Source organism: Leuresthes tenuis, unplaced genomic scaffold (assembly GCF_036924035.1).
Source record: "Leuresthes tenuis unplaced genomic scaffold, fLeuTen1.0.hap1 SCAF_24, whole genome shotgun sequence".
NCBI lineage: Eukaryota > Metazoa > Chordata > Actinopteri > Atheriniformes > Atherinopsidae > Leuresthes > Leuresthes tenuis.
The window spans coordinates 14,186,131-14,205,559 of record NW_027325378.1 but is presented as its reverse complement, the minus strand read 5'-3'; the positions used below and the strand labels follow the sequence as shown (position 1 = coordinate 14,205,559).

At 42.0% G+C, this 19,429-nt stretch overlaps 2 protein-coding genes across 2 annotated transcripts; both read right to left on the bottom strand.

Annotated features, from left to right (window-relative positions):
• Position 1: 1 nt before the first annotated feature.
• Positions 2 to 8,549, bottom strand: pdk3a (pyruvate dehydrogenase kinase, isozyme 3a). The gene is made up of 11 exons (XM_072378578.1): positions 8,181 to 8,549; positions 6,146 to 6,287; positions 5,968 to 6,039; positions 5,292 to 5,476; positions 5,109 to 5,198; positions 3,845 to 3,922; positions 3,563 to 3,639; positions 3,334 to 3,435; positions 3,112 to 3,219; positions 2,873 to 2,986; positions 2 to 2,511 (listed from the first exon to the last, which is right to left on the bottom strand). Exons 1-11 carry the CDS (start codon positions 8,281 to 8,283, stop codon positions 2,362 to 2,364), a joined length of 1,221 nt encoding a protein of 406 aa, XP_072234679.1. The 5' UTR covers positions 8,284 to 8,549; the 3' UTR covers positions 2 to 2,361.
• A 1,215-nt stretch (positions 8,550 to 9,764) lies between these two features.
• slc51a (solute carrier family 51 member A) lies at positions 9,765 to 18,563 on the bottom strand. The gene is made up of 8 exons (XM_072378583.1): positions 18,365 to 18,563; positions 15,886 to 16,037; positions 15,714 to 15,787; positions 15,326 to 15,484; positions 14,144 to 14,255; positions 11,606 to 11,752; positions 11,316 to 11,421; positions 9,765 to 11,170 (listed from the first exon to the last, which is right to left on the bottom strand). Exons 1-8 carry the CDS (start codon positions 18,438 to 18,440, stop codon positions 11,022 to 11,024), a joined length of 975 nt encoding a protein of 324 aa, XP_072234684.1. The 5' UTR covers positions 18,441 to 18,563; the 3' UTR covers positions 9,765 to 11,021.
• Positions 18,564 to 19,429: the final 866 nt, after the last annotated feature.

Genomic DNA, 19,429 nt, shown 5'->3' with positions numbered 1-19,429 from the left:
ATGAATCACACACAACAGTTTGCTTTATTGACAGTTGATCTCTTGCTGAATCATATTAGAAGACTGCTCTGTCGCTTTTTGGTGAATTTTGCAAATTTCTCGCACATCTCCATATGGCTGCCTCCACATTGAAGAGCATGCAAATACACCATTTAAGCTGGATGTACAGAAGGATGGAAAACACAGTGATCACTCCGCACTGCATGTACAGCAAATACATGTTATAATATATAGGCAATATTCTCTGAAATACCCTAAATATAGTCTTTGTCAACGGTTCAGTACAAGTTTAGGGAGCTTGGAAGATCCTCAGTCTTCTTTTCTTTTTTTTTTTTATCAAGACGTGGAGTGTAGCTATTCTACGACACAGCAATCCCTTTTCACTCAGGGAGACTGGCAGGTTTCAAAGGCATTGGCAGTGATGAAATCTTAAGAGAGGTTGAAATTCAGACCACAGGAGAATGAAGCTTTCAAACTGAAGAAGCAAATTCTTCTTTCATTTCACATCAGATCAGATGGAAGCTAAAAGAGATGAGAAAAGGAGATCACTTCAGACCGATGAAACGCCCCATCATCTGCTTTTTACACACTATTCGAAGTCTGTTCTTTTGTTAGTCGTCGTTTAAAAAAATAAAGTGGCTATTATGAAGGGCTGACCTGGAATTTGGCCAGATGAACTAATTCTTGGGGGAGTGGGAGCTCGGAAATTATTGTTTAAAAGCGCTGTCAAATACAAATATATTTGCATGGTTTGTAAAGTGCACTAAAAGTCCCCTGAATATAACCCTCGTGTCAAAACCGAATGGTTTAATGCAACGTTTTAGTGATTAGATGCTCCGCTCCTTTGTCCGCAATTTCCTCTGCCAGTTTTTAGACACTCAGCTTTGTCTGCTGCGTTACTTCTTCTTGCATAAATAAAGGAAAATAAAGTAGACAGTCTACAATGTTACAAATGACCATTAAAATATAATCAACAGTAATCATCAATGATTTAAAAACCCAACAGGTATCAACTTCTCAGCCGTGGAAATAAAAGACGAGGGCATTTGTAAAATTCACAAGCTTTGTTCAAACTCATTCAGAAGACTGTAAGGATTAGTTTTGCAACAAATTGGACACACGGCTGATAGGATGAAGCCAAAAGCAGAGTTAGGATAACAGGTCCAAGCTGTGAGCATGCTATTTACCCACCATGGCAGATCTACAGTAACATGTTTGAGGAGTGAAATGTGGAGCGGTTTCTTTTGTTAGGTCCATTCCTTTAAGGATTTCTACAACACGTCTTGCTGGTGTGGCTGTAGCTACTCACCACACAATGCTGGAATGGTGGTGTTTCATAAGCATATCATAAGTGCTCAGGGAATAAGAGCTGGACTGAGAGCAGAAATGTCAGTTGATGATCAGTACCATCAGTGGTCTATAAATGGGCGGCTGAATAAAGTCAGCGACTAAAGCGAAATCAGTCAAATATAAACCAAAGAAAAATCTTCCCAATTTCATTTTGATCTTATCCCTTTATGAACGTTCTTTACGTTCAAGTAGAGCCTTCAAGGCAGATTCTTTTTAAAACATCAAATATACCTTAGGTTTTTCAGAAGTAAGGCTTTCTCTCACGAAAAATCTAATGAAAAGGGCAACTTGTCAATAAATATTCTCTTTTTTTTTTTTCCCATTTTCCCCTGACAAAAGAAGACGAAGAGGGGGAAAAAAAGTGCAAACAAAGTCTTTGCCATGCTCGTGGCACACTGGCCTAATTGTGCATTCAATCAAGAAGCGTCTCCCAAAGGAAGAAAATGAAACCTCTTCCTCTTTGCATTTGAATTGAAACTATAACCCTCCCAATTCTGCCTGTGTTTTGAGAGGAAGAAAGATAATACAAGCTTTTGACTGATGGTGAGAAAGAGACTCACCCAGCAGGGCATGGCTTACTCAGCCACAGGGAGTAACGGCCTGGTCAGCAATGCTGAGGCAGGTTGAACGGTTCAACACAGGGAGGGATAGCAGCAATGCGGTGAATTTAGCTTGAGAGGATGAGGTCTACATTTGTCAAGATTTACCAAAACAGCTGGCTATTTGGAAATGGGGTTAGACGGTGGGGATCGACACTTTAGAGGAGATTCCTCATCGTCTCAATTTTGTACCACAACAATGAAAGCTACGCTGATGAAGGTTATTGCCATTGGGTCCAAATTCAAGTCAAGGTATTCCCACCTTTACAAACCTTCGACTAGTGGAATGTAAAAGCAAGTCTGATTCTAAACAAAGCCTTCACCCAAGGGAAACGTTTCAGCGAACATGCTCCACGCAGAGTGCAGGCATTTTGGCTCCCAGCAGAGGGCTATGCTAGCACGCCGGGCGGAATTATCTGTTGGCTTTGTATATGGACTTGCTGGCATCGCGTGGCTCCTTGCTCGGGTTGCTCCAGTCGTCCGCCTCGGGGCTGGTCTGGTAATGTCGCCACGCTGACTTGTTGAAGACAGGCAGACGCTCAAAGGACTCACTAGACAGAGCCTTTAGATGAGGAAACAAAACACGAGAACCGATGAATACTGTCGGTCATTTATCTTATTTGGAACGGTTAGTTTCTTTATACAATTACTGCCAAAACAGCAGAGAATTAGCTGAGAAGAAGCTAAGAGGAAACAGCTAACATTAACATAGAGATTTGTTAGACAAGTGTTTTTTCTTATCTTTTGTTTATGCTAAGCTAAGCCCATCATCTCCTATTATTATGATAAATAGAAAAAATTAAATAAAAAATAAAAAACTGAGCTAAAATTAGGATAAAATAACATCAAAGCTTGACAAAGGAGCTCCTGCTAATCAAACAAGGTCGTATTTGGACTAAAGGGTGGGACTGAGATATAGTTACCTTCAGGTAGATTACAGCATCCGTGCCCACTCCCTCCATAGAATAGAGCTTCAGATCCCCCTGGAAGTATCGGGCATAAAGCCGCGAAATGGGTAGACCATAGCCAAAACCAGCCTAGGAACAGGAAGGGGAAAAAACCAAACACCTGAAGTATCCAGATGACATGCACTTTATGAAAAATACATGAGCTGTACCGTTACATTTGTGACTACTGCTAATAGTGAATGGATTTTGTGTACCAGAGGGACAGCTCCTGGCTCAAAGCTTGGCGTCGGGGCAGTTGAGTACATGTAGTTAAACAGACGGTCTATCTTCCTCAGAGCAACTCCTCCTCCTCTATCGCTGATCTTAGGGCAGATAGGGATAAATAAAGAGATTGAGAGAATGAAGCAGGTGGATAAAGAAGATCAAACAATACATAATATTTTCTACAATGATGCATGCTGTCGGTGTCCGTTTACCTTAATTGAGAGATCCTCTTTGCCCAGAGTGACTCTTGCTTTTACTGGTGGTAGCCCCTCTTTGCTCTGCTCATGGAGCTCCACCGTTGCCCTCATTGAGTTCTGCAAACAGAGTTCTTTAAGTAAGCTCAGCTGACGTCCTCATAGGATTCTCGTCACACTGCAGATCATTACATTTAAAGAGCGCCATGCTAGGTAGACTGACGGCACTGAGGCTTCCCCCGCTCACCTTGAAGAGCTCAAACAACATGTGGAACAGATGTGAGGGCACATACACCGCCTGGATGGGCTTATTCGGAGCCTTCACTGGAGGGCAAGAATGCAAGGACTTTAATAAAGATTTGAACAGACACACATACAATTATACAAAGATGGTTCTTTGGAAGTTAAAGAGATGGTGAACCGTAATCATTCCAGGGCTATATTTGTATTCCCAGGCTGCACCCATAAGCTCTAAACAGAGAAACTGAGCACATGGTTTTACTGCTGCGCGGTGCCACTAAACTCTTACTGTTGAACTCTTCGATCTTGAGCTCGGGAGCAGCTAAGTAGTACTTCTCGCACAGCATCTTAGCAGTGTCGTAGGCATCTGAGGAGGAAGAGATAAAGCAAGATGAGACAGAACAGATGAACCCCAATCTCTCCACTGTTTAGGTTTAGCTTCCTAATGTAGCGTCTGTCCCTTTCTGGTTTATAGAGAGTGCAGCTTTTTGATCCATGCTGCTGAAACCCCTTTAAAACTATCACGGATGTATGTGTGTGCGATGAAAGGAGCGACTCAGCAGTTCCTAGAAACACTACAGATGCCACCAATCCAAAGGTTGGTGGTTCAATCCTGGCAAGGGCAAGACAGAGAAGCCCCAAGTTACTTCTCATAGAGAGTGTGCACCACACATGGAAGCTCTTTTAGAGGGCGAGTGCAAACGGATGAATGAGAAATGCTTTGTGAACGGCAGGAGAGCGCAGAGGGAAGTCAGAAAACTCAAACTGCATGTGGGACAGCTTTAGTGTGAAAAAAGGATGGAGTCTACAACAGGATAATGATCCTGGACAAACCTCAGAATCCACAATACACTACCTAAAGAGGCATAAATAAAGCTGAGAGTTCTTACAATGGCCCTCACAGTCCCCTGAGCTGCACGTCACGGAAAATCTCTGGATAAATAGAGGTTGAAGGAGCGGGACACACACACACACACACACACACACATGCTTTTACAAGCTGTGATAGATGCCAGCAGGGGGTTGGTACAAACTAACCACACAGTGTGCCCTAACTTTTACTTTTACACTATTCTCAAATTGAGGAAAGGGAAAAGAAACACACAATATTGCCGCCGACATTACAGAAATTTTAAATGTTTAACTGTATGCATTGTGGAAATCAGAATGAGAGGTTTTCACTACCGTACTGTATGCACCTGGATAAGTGTGGTGCACAACCGATCTGCTTATATGCTGAGCTCTGGGCGTAATGACTCTGCATTTTCTGTATACCCCTCTGGAAGCAATTTGTAATTAAAGAGGCCCACCGAGTCACACTGTCTGCACTACACCTTCATGTGCCTCGTTTCCCACGAACAACTACAAACACACAATTCTTGGAAACCAAAAAAAAAAAAGAACAGAACTCATGAGAGAGAGAAAGAAAGAAAGAAAAGGGGATTCTGTGTGGTAATGGAATATTAACTGTAGCGAAGCATCAGAAGGATGTAAGTTAACCTGACTGTACAGTGATTTCACTCAGAATAACCAACAGCAGCTGTTAAACTTACCGCTGACGACTTCAGCTACGTTGCAGTTGGGATCAATGCTGCCGATGTGTTTCGGATGAGCCGGGTTGGTGTCGTTACCAAACAGGAGAGCTGGACACAAACACGGAGAGAAAGCCTGACTGCAGACACAGGTGAAAACACCCCCGAACACACACCACACTTGGGCCTCAACAAACGACTCACTGTGCTGGTTGATGAGCATGCGGAACGAGATGCGGTTGGTGTAAAAGCGGTCGAGAAAGTACTGGATGTTGCTGCTGATGAAGGGGTCAAAGCCGAACTTTTCCTTGTACTCTATGACCCCCTGAGCCATGGTGGGAACCACATCATTGTGACGGTTCCGGATCTCAATCAAGAGCTCCAGGAAACTGAGACAACAAGGCGACCGAACAAAGGAACAAAGGAACAAAAAGCATAAGAAACAGGAAAATGAGTTGAGGATTGTCATACTTCTATTGTACACTACATTTAATATCCCTCCGGTGGTTCTCTATCATTGTGGGGCTACGCAAAATGCTCAGTCAGTCAGAGCGAGCGTCAATCTTAATGTTACTGCTGCTTCATTTCAAACTCTTGTTGTGTTGGCGAAGCAGCAAGGCTCTCCAAATTCCTGTCTGTGTTTATCAGTCACGCTCGGCCGTTTATCAGGCGGGCGTTTGCTGTGTTATAAACACACGGCGTTACCTGTGCAGCGAGCAGAGACGTATGCACACAAAGAGGATTAGCTATAGAGAAGAGGAACCCTTCCACAGCAGCTTCTAAAACCAGCGTACCACCAGCTGGCCGCTCGACAAAGCTGCGCTTACCGCTCATGCCATGTGTTTTCACAAGTTTTATCACTGAGTCAATATGCACTCACTCGTTCAGAGTGTGAGGGTCCTCCGGCTTTCTGTTCTCGTAGTCCAGCAGCTCCACAAAGCTCTGCATGTACCTAACAGAGCGAACAGAGGTCAGAAGTCGACTTTTGCACGCGCTGCTCAGCAGCACTGCGACCGTAGAGCTGATCCTCAGCCAGTCAGACAAAGAAAACTGCTTACCATTTCTGGACCAGCCTGACGGAGGGCTGGCTGAGCAGGTTATCAGGCAGCAGGTTGACCTCTCTCATGGTGTTGGCCAGCCGAACCGGCAGCTCCTTCCGCAGGAACATGTAGGAGGTCTTCTCGCATGCATTCTCCCTGCCTGAAAGGGGGGAAAAAAGGAATATTTGTTAAGATTTCACCTTTGAGGAGGTCATTTTATGCTGTTTGGGAGGCTCCTGAGCTCTTATCCTTCACCTCGATGGAACATCACGGCGTTAAGGAGAGGTGGTTGGAAAAATTCTTAAGATCTCAGGAAGAGACGGCTGCAATGACAACTGCATCACACTAAGCTGTGATGCGAGTCGACAGCAGTTAAAGTGAAGAAGTACAAGAAATACAGGACGAAAAGTGCTTTCCACGCTTTGCCAAATGCAATCTTATCACATTACACAAAGGTCATCTCATCCATATTTTATTGGAGGTCATGTGGAATATTACGTTGATCAAGGTTTGTAATTAAAAAAAGGAAAGAAAAAAAGCCTCAAAAGGTGAAATATTGTGTGTGCAGACTGCTCACACTGGGGGAAAAAGTATTGAGCGTCACTACGCCTGTGTCGTCCACAAGGAATTACAGGACGGAATCATCTCCTTTCTTTAATGAAGGAGGATTCCGTGCATCCTGTGCTAAAGGAGATCTTAAGTGAAGCACCGGAGCTTCTTTCCAGGTAAAAAACAAGAAAATGAGCGTAGGGCAAAGAAAATGAAAGAACAAACACCAGAAAGTAGTTTTCTTTCTGACGATAAACATTGGTTTTTCACACTTTTCAAAGTAAAACTTTCAAGGCTGTTTTCAGTGTAGCAAAAAAAAGAGGCAGCCTCCCGAGCTGCAATGTGTCCATGAGACATAAACGCTTACTCAGAGGCCGCAGCTGGACTTACTGTCTGCTGACACGAGTTTATGGAAACTAAACTAGGAAATCATAAATCCACGAGTCAGAGAGGTCTGGTGGATTCTAGCCTTAGATTTAAGCAGAGGTAAAGATTTACTGTGGCGGCAAATCTGCCGCGTTCAGGTTATTCCAGCTTTTAGGGCAGGAACACAGAGATGACAGAAAACCTTTGTGCAGACAACCGTGTCGCCTTGTGAGTCACTTGAAGACTCTAACCGAAGAAACTCTTGTTGCGAAAGAGGTTAAAAATTAAATGATCCAGCAGGATGAGAGGGACCGTCCCACCACCTAAGCTAACAAAGAAAAACTTCAGCACCGTCAGCAATAATAACAATAATGGAAGGCCTGGCAGGAAAAACGGGGGTAGGAAAACCACAAGATGTCAACCCTGAGATGACACAATCCACAGCTTTGAGAACATATTGCATAACAGACATGACAGGCGTTCAGTCACAGATGGATTAAGAAAAGCCGTGAGAGCAGCAAAAGGAGGCGATGACAACTGTTGTCTTCTGCTTTGAGTCTCCTCAATGGGTCCCTTAAGGTGTGCCTTGGGAACAAACCCAAGACAAAACTTGGATTTGACTTTTCTTTTTTTCTCGCCCCCCATCTTACCTTAAAAACACTCGACGTAGCTTTTATGCAGAAAATGCAACAATCAAGCTCTTGAGACTGAAAAGAACCAGAGAGGATGAGTAAACCCTCACTGAGAAACTGGGCCAAAGTGTTCACAATTTGCTGTTGTCCCAGTTAACACCTGCATGTAGGGAGAGGTGTGCCAGCATGTGTTCGCACAATAAACACGCATGCACCAGAGAGCCACCATGGAGGGCCATCAGCTTGCATGCTGCAGCTCGTTCTGTTCTGGGTGAGTTGCAAGAGTAACCAATTCAAATGTCAAATCCGATCATCCTCAGTATAACGTTTCACCGCAGCTTGTCGTGGACTTTTTTCTATTAATACCAAGTCAGGGCGTGCATGTGACACTGGCAATGTGCGATAGCAGTTGATAAGAATGAAACAAGGCTGTCACAGGCCCCTGCTTTGGCTGCCCTCCCAAACAGCGAGTCATTTCTTGAAGATGGGAGCTCTGCACTACTCACCAAAATCCAAAAACTGCTTAATGGAGAGCGGGGACGGTGAAAACCTGGAGTAGTACTCGATTTTGGGGTTCGCGTTTTTCAGGAGAGACACGAAGATCCTCATGTTGAAAGTTTAATGATGATGTCTGGATGTGACGTGAGCGTCAATAAAAACACGTCCATATGATCCACGGCAACTCTGGCAGATGTACGGACAGCGCTTCTCTCTCATCGGCGTCCACATTTCCGGCGGACACGAAACGACGCGACACATTAATGTCCATGAGATTCCGATAAAAATATACACCAACAGCTCCCAATACGGCTTCCTGGGTCTACATTTCTAGACGATCAGATCAGGCTCGTCGAAGTAAAGCTGGAGGAAATAAATGATCTGTGTCCTGTTGAGCTTTTCAAAATAAAACGCTGCAACTCGTCGTGCGATTTAAGTTATTCTAGATACCGGTTATCAATTTGTTGTTATTTAACGGTGATACATTCATAAAATGCCTGTTGACATTTGGACGGTCATTTTAACCGTTTAGTTATGATTTTACGGCATTTGAAATTGTATATTTGTAGTTGTAGACCCCTTTGTATTTTCAACCATGACCCATAACGCACCTTAAACTACAGACTCAAAAGCCAAGGCTGTTAATTAACTTGATGAATTTGGCTGACTGAAGCAAATCATTGCCAGTACTTGCTGTGTCATAGTACCAGCTCATTTTTGGCGTGTCAGTTGTGATCCACTATGGCTATCATTTTTTTGTTCAGGTTTTGGATTCTTACCTTTTTCGAGCATTTGGCTGTGTTGAGAACAAAGACAAAAAAGAGCCATCTGGATCTGTGCCATCATGGGAACTAATTATTTTGTTCATACCTGGGAAAAAGTGGCTTCATCTACTTCCTTACACAAAAGCATTTTGGTGGGGATCCCATAACATACATACATCATTGATAACATATGTGATAGCCTATTTAGTTATTGGACAAAATTATTTTTTGAATTTCGTAATACTTTTTGTCTTATAACTGTGATTTATTGGCCAAATATCATATGATCATCTAAGTGATTTTCTCTTATAAATTTGAACATCCCTGTCTGTGGGATCAACATTAGCTTAGATACCGTTTCTGTTACATGCCAATATTTTATTTTGAAGGTTAAATCTGGCAGCATCCGGCCCAGTGGATGTTTACAACAACACGTACTTCAGAAATTTTAACCTCAACCGCACTTGGCGGAGGTACTTTGAGGCGCTCCGGTGATTGGTCTAAATCTGGAAAGTGGCCAACAGCGACAACCTGATTGGTCAAAGGCGTTGTCAATCAACCTAATTTACGTTGCCTTGTTTATTCGTTCATATAGTTGATGGGGCAGCGCACGAAGAGGATTTCGTGAGAGCTGCTTTAAGATGAGACTGTATATGTTAAAAGCTTTATGTTGAATAACGTAATGCTAACTAACGTTTTAACAACAGTAAAAACGACAAGCGAAGATCATTACTGCAGTTTCACCGGTACCGGTGTCCCCCAGGATTTGATCTCCAGCCCCATCTAGCGGTGGGATGTTGTAACAGTGGAAAAATATAATGACACCAGTTATGCATCGATTGAATTTCTATCTGAATAAAATGCTTTTTATGTTGACAGAAATTCAGGGTTGGAAACACAGAATGGAAGAGCACATTTATGATGTATCTGTAAATGTCTCACAAAAATATAACAGATGTGTATATATCTATATAAAAAAGAGTGGTAAAGCTTATAGTCGGGGAACATATCATTTGTATCCAAGTCGTCATAAATAATAACCTTATTTGTCAATATTATAAGACTATTGACCAATTACCTATATGTATCGGTTTAAAACTGCTTCTACATTCCCTGCGTTTAGTGTTTCAAAAAGTATATGAGCATTATGTCGCTGCAATGATTTCTAGTTGTAAGACAGGGGCTCAAGGCAACAAGTGGCATGCTAAATTCAAACGTGCAAATGGACAATGGCATTCTTTTGGCTGTGTACAATTCCCTCCTGTAATCCATCCGTGGCTTCATCTTTTTCCAGTTTGATTTTACGTTGACAGTCTGTTATGTGCAGTACAAATTATACCAAAGGAAATTACAGACCTATGCAGACCTGGGTTTTTTTGTTCCGGTAAAAACAAGCAGGTCAGAGAGGACACGGGTAGGATGTCAGCATGGGTATGACAAATAATCAGTCCTTAATTCCATTAGATTAAATGATATGGTAAAAAAACAACTTTTTCAACACTCCATCCTTTTCAAAACAACCATTCATCAGCTATCCTACAGGGAGTTGAGGGGGGTGGAAGGCAGTGTACGCCTTGGACAGGCTGCTGGTCAGTTACAGGACCAGCAAAGAGACGGATGGCATACATCCACCTTCTGCCGACATAGAAACACCTCTGCATCCAAGATGCGTTTGTTTAAACTTTGGGAGTAAGCGAGAGTAAACGGGCACAACGCAACCTAAAATGTACACCTTGTTGCTGCGGTTGTTGAAAACAAATAATAATCTCACTGAAATATCAAGAACATCCTTAAGTTCATCACACCTTGACAGCTATGAAATGAGCAGGAGCAGATTTGGTATCCATGATAAAAACTCACACACACACATTGTTCTCTTACAAAAATGTGAAAAAAAAAAGAACCTGAGCGTGTCATCAGTCAAACAGTCCTTGTGGGTTTGCAACACACCTCAACGTACGGCCACAAGAGTAATTTACATATAATTCATATTATTTATACAATGTCTTAATCAAATACCTGCAGATTAAATTAAGACTGATACTCTCACACACACACACACACATGCATACATAAATTCTCTACTTATACAGAGCTGGGTAATGCAACCATCTTGGTGTTTTCATTATTGTCTTGCTCTTCTGTGGGTAAAGGTTCGTACTGTCGCCGATACAGCAGCCGTGTAACCAGCTTGATAATGAACATCTCCAGGATCAGCAGCTGCTGACTCAACACTGTGGAGACAGGGGGTGGGGGGGGGAAGGTGAGTTCAAGGAGTCACCCATGGTGAACAAATATATGGCTACATGGACTGACTTGCTGCTAACTTGTCTGATAGATAATCACACAGATGAATGGACTGATTGTATGTTGACTCACTGTATCCTCTGTCCGCGGAGGAAAAAGGTGGAGAGCAGGCAATAGTTCCATTCAAAGCCAAGATGTTGATGATGGCTGACTGCAGCTGACTCAGGATCAGCACCAGCTGCCAACATAAATACCCATGAGTGTTAGCTCTGACAAATGCAGTGTTAGAAAATTACATTAAAAAAAAAAGAGGCAATTTCACAATCTAGAAATGTACGGTTGCCTCTGCCAAGACCCTAATCAACACCAAGTGGTGGTGGGGAGCAGCTGTGGTGTGCAGCCATGCTTCTTTAGTCAATTACCTGATACATGGCATACTTGGGGATGATCTTAAGCGTTTGCAGGGCGGTCTTCAGGTGCATGAACATGATCGCTACAGGCCACAGAGCAATGATTGTCAAGATGCCCACAAATGGGTTGATCCATATGGCAGCTCCAGTGATTTCCATCTAAAATGTTTTCACATTAGGTGACAAAAAAAAAAACATTCATTATTCAATATGTTCTTCTTTTACCCCCACAACAAAGAATGCAAAGTAGTTTGTTTTGACACCGTATTGTACTCTTGTGTGCCCTGAGGGCGTCTTTTTATGTTCGCACACATCCCGAACTCTGACTAATGGATAGTGTTTGGGTTTCTTTTGCTCAAAGTGCAGGCTTTGCCTCTACAGTAATCTCAGTCCTGATATACTCCTCATAAACAGATTTTTGCAGGGGCTCGGATATTGGCACAACACCAGCTCATCAGTAAGCAGATCTGGTTTTCAGCAGCATAGGTCAATTAGGTCCAACTTCTCTGCTTCATCCATTTTCCATTTTTTTTCCATTCTCCACTAGATTTGGAAGTTTTTAGCCAAAAAAAACCCCAACTAATATCACAACAATGACAGTAGCTAAAGTAATGAGAGAGCATTCTTTACCAGATGGTTTTCCTGTCCCAGCATGCAACACAGCGTCACAGACCCTCACCTTCTTTATTGTGAGGTGAGAGTGCAAAATAGTCATTAAAGTTGTGTCGGGTAATTGTTTAACACAAGGGCATGCAGTAACATGTAACTGTTTGCATCTTGCTACCAGTTTAATAACAAGGCCGACTTTCATATTCTCTCCTTGGCCCAAACTCATTCCTACAGTTGGGGACAAGTGCCCCTTTTCTTCTCAGATCAAAAGTACTGATCGTCTAATGGTTTAAATTAAATTGAAAGGGCTGGATGAAATCAACTCCTTCAGTACGAAGGAATAGTCGATCCTTACCTCAAAAAAAAAATAATAGAAAAAAACCAGGACGGGGGGCCATGTTGGCTCTGTCAGGCTATTTTTAGCTACATGCTAACTCTAGCATGCTAAAATGCTCACAACGACAAATAATAACATGCAGAAACAAAGCTCATATAATATTTCTCATGTTCACCATCTCGTATTATTAAATGTTAGCTTGCCACAGTGGCAGCCAAAATGTTTTGGACAAAACTCCTCTGTTACTGTGACTCCGTTTTGAGATCTCAGAGAACTTTATCAGTTATTCTAGCATGTTAGGGCTATGACTTGTTCGTGGTCATTGTTAGGAAAGGAGATGAAAATATAAGTACTTTATAAATACCATTACTCTACGATAACCAGCATGGGTTGCCATAAACAGTTATAACAAACAGAATAAATGATGCCAGGAAAGCTGAAGAATACTATAAGAACATAGAGAAGAGTGGAAAGACTGCTAATGGGACTGTCGGTAAGGACAATAATAAGTCTTATTCGGATTAAGACCTTCAGCAAGATTTAAGCAGATGGTGTGATAGTCTACAGTGAGGTGAGCCCTGTAAAAAGCCTGATCTTTTCAAGTCATCACAGGAAAATCTTCTGTGTCCTCAATGCAAAACTGAGCATCTGAAGTATGCAAGAGAGCATCTATACAAGCCTGATGCTTTCTGGAGACGAGTCCCGTATACTGGCTGAGTCAAACTGATTTAGAACATTATAACAGGGTTATCGTCCTAAACAACGAAAAGAATCCCCAACGGGTACTCGTAAAAAGATGAAACGTGAAGGTTTCGCTTAGATCCCTGGACTTTAAACCTCTTCCAAAATTTTGGAACAGATCTCAAAGGAGAAGTGCATGCACCAGACAGCAGAAGAACTAGAATCCTTTTCACAGGAAGAACAGGGGAAATCATCTAAAGAAGATAAAGACTCTGAACTCTGAACATGATAAATGTTTCAACTTTTGCTTGTAGTAAGCCACTGATTTAATTTGCCTTTTAAAATGTTAAAATCTGTAAATAAAGAAGAAATCTTCCTATGACACCGATAATTTACATACTCTGGAAACCTGACCATCTGTCACTTGCTCTCGCTGGAAATGAATGGAAATCAAAAGTGTGAACAGTGGGGCTTAGATTTTAGCACGCCACAAAATTTGATGTGTAACATTAAAGAAAAAGTGCAACTAAGGCTGAATTATAAATCAGTGATAAACTCCCATCCTGCTGACAAAGAATAGGAGTTCAGAATCCATTCTAAATGAATTCATGTGCTTCGGTATGGCTCATATAGGAGTTACTCATCAGTCTAAAGATGGGTAATAAAAGAAGATTTCAACTGTGGCATTCTAACGGCAAGTGTCTGAAAATATATTGCTTATCTATAGAAGAACAGATGAAATTTTAGATGACAAAAATAAGAAACAAACAGTGAGATTAAAGGTATATTGGCACACTAATATACTGTAATCTTATGACTCGTTCATCTATGAAAAAAGCTAGGAAAATAATCTGTAATACCACAACTTAGGGATACAGATAAACAAAGAAATGCCATTCAGCTTTTCCATGTTTCCAACTTACGTTTCTCAGGTCAAAGTTCTTATTGGTCCAGAGGACAATGGAAAGGATGGTAAAGACAATCTTCAGGATGGCAAACTGGAAGGAGCCGAGCTTGAGCAGGAAGAGGCTGCGCCTGGAGTTGGAACAGAGGAAACAATTTCATGGTCGCTTCGAATCACACAAAATGTTCGAGTCTCTAAATACATTTGAAAAAATCCTACACTTCCTGGACTTAAACCGCAGGATGTTTTTGAATGATTCAGAGGGGCAAAGGAGACATCTTTTTGGGTTGAGGCAAGTCAAGATTGGAACATGATTGTGCAATCACAGCAACACCGACTGTTACAATGAGGGGGCTCTATAATTTTTTATAAACAGATAATGCAAGAAGTAGCTGAACACGTCTCGGCTTGATCCTGGTCGGTAACACCTTGTGCAGACTGACTGTTTTTAAAAGGATTTCATGTGTGGGCTTTAGGGAGCAGCACAGCAAAGTGTAGAAGATGGACACATCTGTTTGTTATTGCTTAACATTAGAATGCATTTAAAATGAGATTCCACAACCGATTAAATGGTGCAATCTCCCCCAAAAATTGTAAAGACAACAAACAAACAAACAATGTGTCCGTGAGACTGTCGAACTGTGACATGTAGTAAGAGTGCAGCCAGTTTCCACTCAGCCAGAGAGGGGCACGATGGGACCTTTGCATGGACGTTGCCCTGCCCTGACAGAGGTAAATGACCGCGAGTGTGTTCAACCTGTATTCAGAGAACTACTGTATGCACACAGGCTCACTGATGCTGTTCAAACAGGCTCAAAACTACATCGAAACCATCCGGAATGGTTGTATAAGTCAGAACACCATCTGTGCTTCATCAATATCGCAAGATGTTCCACTCAATTACATCATCAGTGTCTCTAGGAAGGTTAAACTTTGAGACAAAGCAGGTCTTTACCTTCACATTTTCATGTGAACGTTTTCATACAAACTCATTGAAAAAGATGTACCCCTATGTCAAGAATTAAGGGAGGCTGCTCCACTTTCCATACTAAAGAAACGCTTGAGTTATCTGCTCCAAGAAGTTATTCACAGTTAGCGCGTTGTTTAAGGATGACTGCGCCCAGATAAGCAACCAAGGCACCTAAAAGCAAACTGATGAAGCTGATGAACAACAGAATGTGTGTGGCACTGGGAAATCTACCGTGTGATGGCCACATGTGGGAGGCAGGGGCAGCAGCAGCAGCACGGCCCCGTGCTAATCCTCAGTTTATGTTTCCCCGTCCTTTTCAGGAAGGCCTCGTCACCGCCGATCTCCTCCAGCATCATGATCAGAAACTTAAACACCACGATGGAAAAGTAGCTGCAGACACACCGGAAAACAGGTCGAGGGACTCAGGAGGAGTTGAGAAAATGGCAGAAAATTTAAACCACACACATTACACAACAGCACTGTTGTTGTTTTTCGATAAAACACTCTGAAGGTTGTGAGGTTCAAGTATCCCCGTGATCTCTCACTGCGAGGTTTTAAAAAAAACACACTGACAGCACAGTGACAGATTATAAAAGAAGTGAGGGAAAGAAAAACCTACCAGGCAGAGGTCATGTCAGTAAACATGATGGCTCTGGGCATCCACAACCCCAGGCACGACATGGTGCTAATCACCTAAAAAAGAAAAAGAAAAAGTGAGCATCAATTTATATATTTCTCCCACTGTAGCAGGTGGAAAACGATCCTCTAAATCCTCTGTATATTGTCCTTACCGGAGCTGCCCCATTCACCCAGATGATTACGCTCTTCTTATTGGCGGGAACTTTCTTATAGATGAATGCACATTCCTCTATGAAGACCAACAGGGTAACTGCTGCCATGAAGGTCAGTATGGAGTACAGTATGATGCCAAAGATGTCCAACTCTGAAAGATTAGAGGGTAAGTTAAAAGAAAACTAGAGGTTGTTCCACTGAAAGAGAAAGTTTATACAAGCTTTGATTCTGTTGGTGCCAAGTGTAACAAGTCCTAACAAGATTTAGACCCAACTTCTGGGAAGGAGTATTATATGAGCATCAACGCAAGATTTATTTTCTCCTGCATATGTTTTAGCCACTTAAGAGGTGGGTGTGATGACAGGAATTTCTTATTTAGCAATGAACTTCATGCAGAGGTCAAAGTTAGACTCTGTTTGTTGTGCTGATGTAACAAAGCAGACATAAGAGTTTATTTTGTGAAATCAGGAGGGCAACACAGGAAGCCAACAACAAAACAGTTTTAGAGTAATTCACGCTGACATCATGAAACGAGCTACATTGATGAAGAATGAATGAATAGATTTCTTTTTGAAAAATCAGTCAGAGGTGGAAGAGTGACACGTTGTGCGAATTCGAAACCTTTTTCAACACTTTTCTCAGAAGTTTGCAGAAGATTGTCAGAGGAAACACTGCGGCTACCATTGCACAAACGTGCAACTGGTTTCACTGCAAACGAGAGTAGCTGGCAGAGGGTTCTTTCCAGAGATAACACAAAAAGATCGTCATCAGGTGACCTGCGTGTTTCCAAGTGGATTACTCAAACAGATGTTTCAAAGAAAGGAAAAAGCATGTTAATGCAAATCCCCAAACAAATAATGGAAGGAAAGGCAGTACATTGTTTCGGCTCATTGTCCATAATTGAGAGTAATCTTCCTTTTTAAACTGCGTCATTTATTCTGAGGTTGTCTGAGTCATTTGTGGTAGTCAAAATGAAACCACGCACACACAAACACATGCTCCTCTCCCGTGGATTGTTCTCCTCAGGTGGTCCACTGTGCCAGCTTGTTGTTTTTGTCCAGCCATCTTAAGATTAAAAAAATGCCAATGCAAATTAGACTTTTGAAACTTTTTCCAAGTTCTAATCACATGCACTTTGAATATTTCCAGGCTTTTGTGATCTTGTTATTTTTAGCCTCTTTATGTGAAACACAGCTGGGGACGAGCGAGGCCATACAGATCAACTTGTTCAGTGAATTGTTCGACTTCTGGTAAAAGTTTTTCCCTCTTGTGCACAGTACAAGTAATCCAGGATTTTTAAGGTTGGTGTTCATATTGAAATTCAAGAGACTAAAGAATAAGACAAGACGCTGGCAAACAACTGACAAAAGACCTTATTTCTGAAATGACCTAAAAAGGCATTATCTCTGCAATGCAATGTCTTGTTATTTATGATTCTGCATACGCTGATGATCTGTCTTTCAATATCATGCAGTATTTTGAAGTCTCATTCTAAACACAAGGTATGTTCAGCAAACTAAGATGTAACTTAAAACCATAAAAAAAATATTTCTTTATCCTTAAAAGTGCATCATACCCATGGTCACTGCTGTGGAGCTACAAATAGATCTGGCAATGTGTAAAATCCACAATACCACCTCACAATAAAAGTAAAAGAGCAATGTAAGAGTTTCATGAATTCCTGCTGGTCCGTATTAATAAATATGTCCAAAACCTTCTGGAATAACTTCATAGGTCCTTTTTAAGGGTTAGTTGCCTGATGAAAGACTGACAATGAGATGTGTAATGAGGTAAACTGGATTTCAGTGACACTAAAGTCCAATCCATGTTTCTATATTTGTGCATTTTATTGGTATGTTGGCATCCGATGACCAAATGTCATCATATTTATTACAAAATGTTCTGCTTTCATAGACGCTGAGCAAACACGGATCTAAACTTAAGTTCTATGCAGGTTAAGATAAATTAAGCGAATGAAGACTAGGATTTATAAGGTGATGATAATATCTCAACACTAAGCAACAGGAAACCATGATGTTAATCTGAAAGTGTCATCAAACAAACAAGGGATGCTGACGGAGCAGGTGGTCCAACTAAGTGAATGAATGCAGGTGAGCGAATAAAGAAAATAATCCTGAAAGGAAAAATACAGACCGTTACAGTAATGATAGTAAAGAGGAGACCACATTCCACAGAATCTCTGCCCCCTGCCCAGGGTCCAAGGACTTCAAGGGAATACATTGTGTCAGGAATAAATAACGGCCACCAGTTCCGTTGCTACCACATTTCTACAGTTTGGAGATACAAGAAAAAAAAAAAACGAAAAAAAAACCTCATCCAAACTAATTAAAATTCCGGCAGGGAAGGAGCTGCTGGTGCGTAAAGTAGCCGGCAGCCCCTCTACACTGAGGCTCATTAGATTAGGCTCCCCGAACCTTCATAAAGCCCGATCTGTGCCACAGAAGCCGGTGTACTCACGTAAGATGATGTCCATGGCATAGGGAGTTTCACCCGTGCAGTGCGGGTCGATAGTTCGGTTGGATCCATTATCCATGTTGTTGGGTTTTCACGAGTGCGTCGTTGCTCGTTGCTGCCCTGCCGGCACCAACAGACTGCAATAAAGTCTGCGAACTTTCCGCTCAGAGGTTTCTGCCTCTCTGGCACCCCGAAAAAGTACTGGGAAAAAAAAAAGCACTTGCTGCAGTCACTAGACCCGCCTTCCTCCAATGTCATGGGACATTGAACCGTGAGTCGTGCGTCGCTGGTGATTTCTGAAGTAATGAAAAAAGAAAGTGTGATGTTTAAGGATGTCGGTTTGAGGATGTGTTGCACTCTGTTGCTTGCTCATCTGGTTAATGTGTAGTTAACTCACTTTTCGTGGCTCACTGAGCCAGTTCACTGAACCTCCGACAAACTCGATTACTTACAGTAAGACAGCACAATTCCACCCTTTTGATACCCTTGTTAAACACCTTTTTTTGTTGTTGTTTAACCTCTTTTGGAAGCACACGGCATGCTTTCTAAGCCTGTGGCCAACCCTGGCACTCACATCATATGTCCAACAGTTCCCATGGCAACGTATACAGGAGGTATCATCATGTAAGGCATTTTTTTTGTGCTCTTGGCTTCTTTTGAGCCATTTCCCCAGTTTTACACCGAATGGCAGCGACGCCAGTAAACAGTGTAAAATCATCTCATTTGAATTTACCTGCTTCCGAGTCAGGTATCCCTAATCAGAAGTAGCTGGGGTTTTTTTTTGTTTGTTTTGATAGAAAAATCTAATGGTTCTTATCTTAAAATCCCTCACTATGTCTGTCATGTGTAACTTTCATCAGAGCCTGTTTAGTCAGGCAAACCTTGGCTCCTGAAAGTGTAAACTGACTTTGCACTCAGACGGCTTCCCTTTATCCTTGCATGTTCAGACCCATTATGGACTGATTATTAGATGTCTGAGGGGCAAAAAAAACGAGCATCTGTCAGCACATCATATGACAATGTATGAGTGTCAACTACAAATGTTAACATACAGGAAGGATGAGAAGT

Excerpts from the sequence above, each read along its gene's own strand:
- pdk3a (XM_072378578.1), bottom strand. The coding sequence starts at position 8,283 with ATGAGGATCTTCGTGTCTCTCCTGAAAAACGCGAACCCCAAAATCGAG. Across the intron at positions 3,923-5,108 it reads CGTAGCTGAAGTCGTCAGCG|ATGCCTACGACACTGCTAAG; the intron begins GTAAGTTTAACA and ends CTTCCTCCTCAG. Across the intron at positions 2,512-2,872 it reads ATGCTGTAATCTACCTGAAG|GCTCTGTCTAGTGAGTCCTT; the intron begins GTAACTATATCT and ends CCTCATCTAAAG.
- slc51a (XM_072378583.1), bottom strand. The coding sequence starts at position 18,440 with ATGGATAATGGATCCAACCGAACTATCGACCCGCACTGCACGGGTGAA. Across the intron at positions 15,485-15,713 it reads ACTGACATGACCTCTGCCTG|CTACTTTTCCATCGTGGTGT; the intron begins GTAGGTTTTTCT and ends GTGTGTCTGCAG. Across the intron at positions 11,422-11,605 it reads CCAAGTATGCCATGTATCAG|CTGGTGCTGATCCTGAGTCA; the intron begins GTAATTGACTAA and ends TTATGTTGGCAG.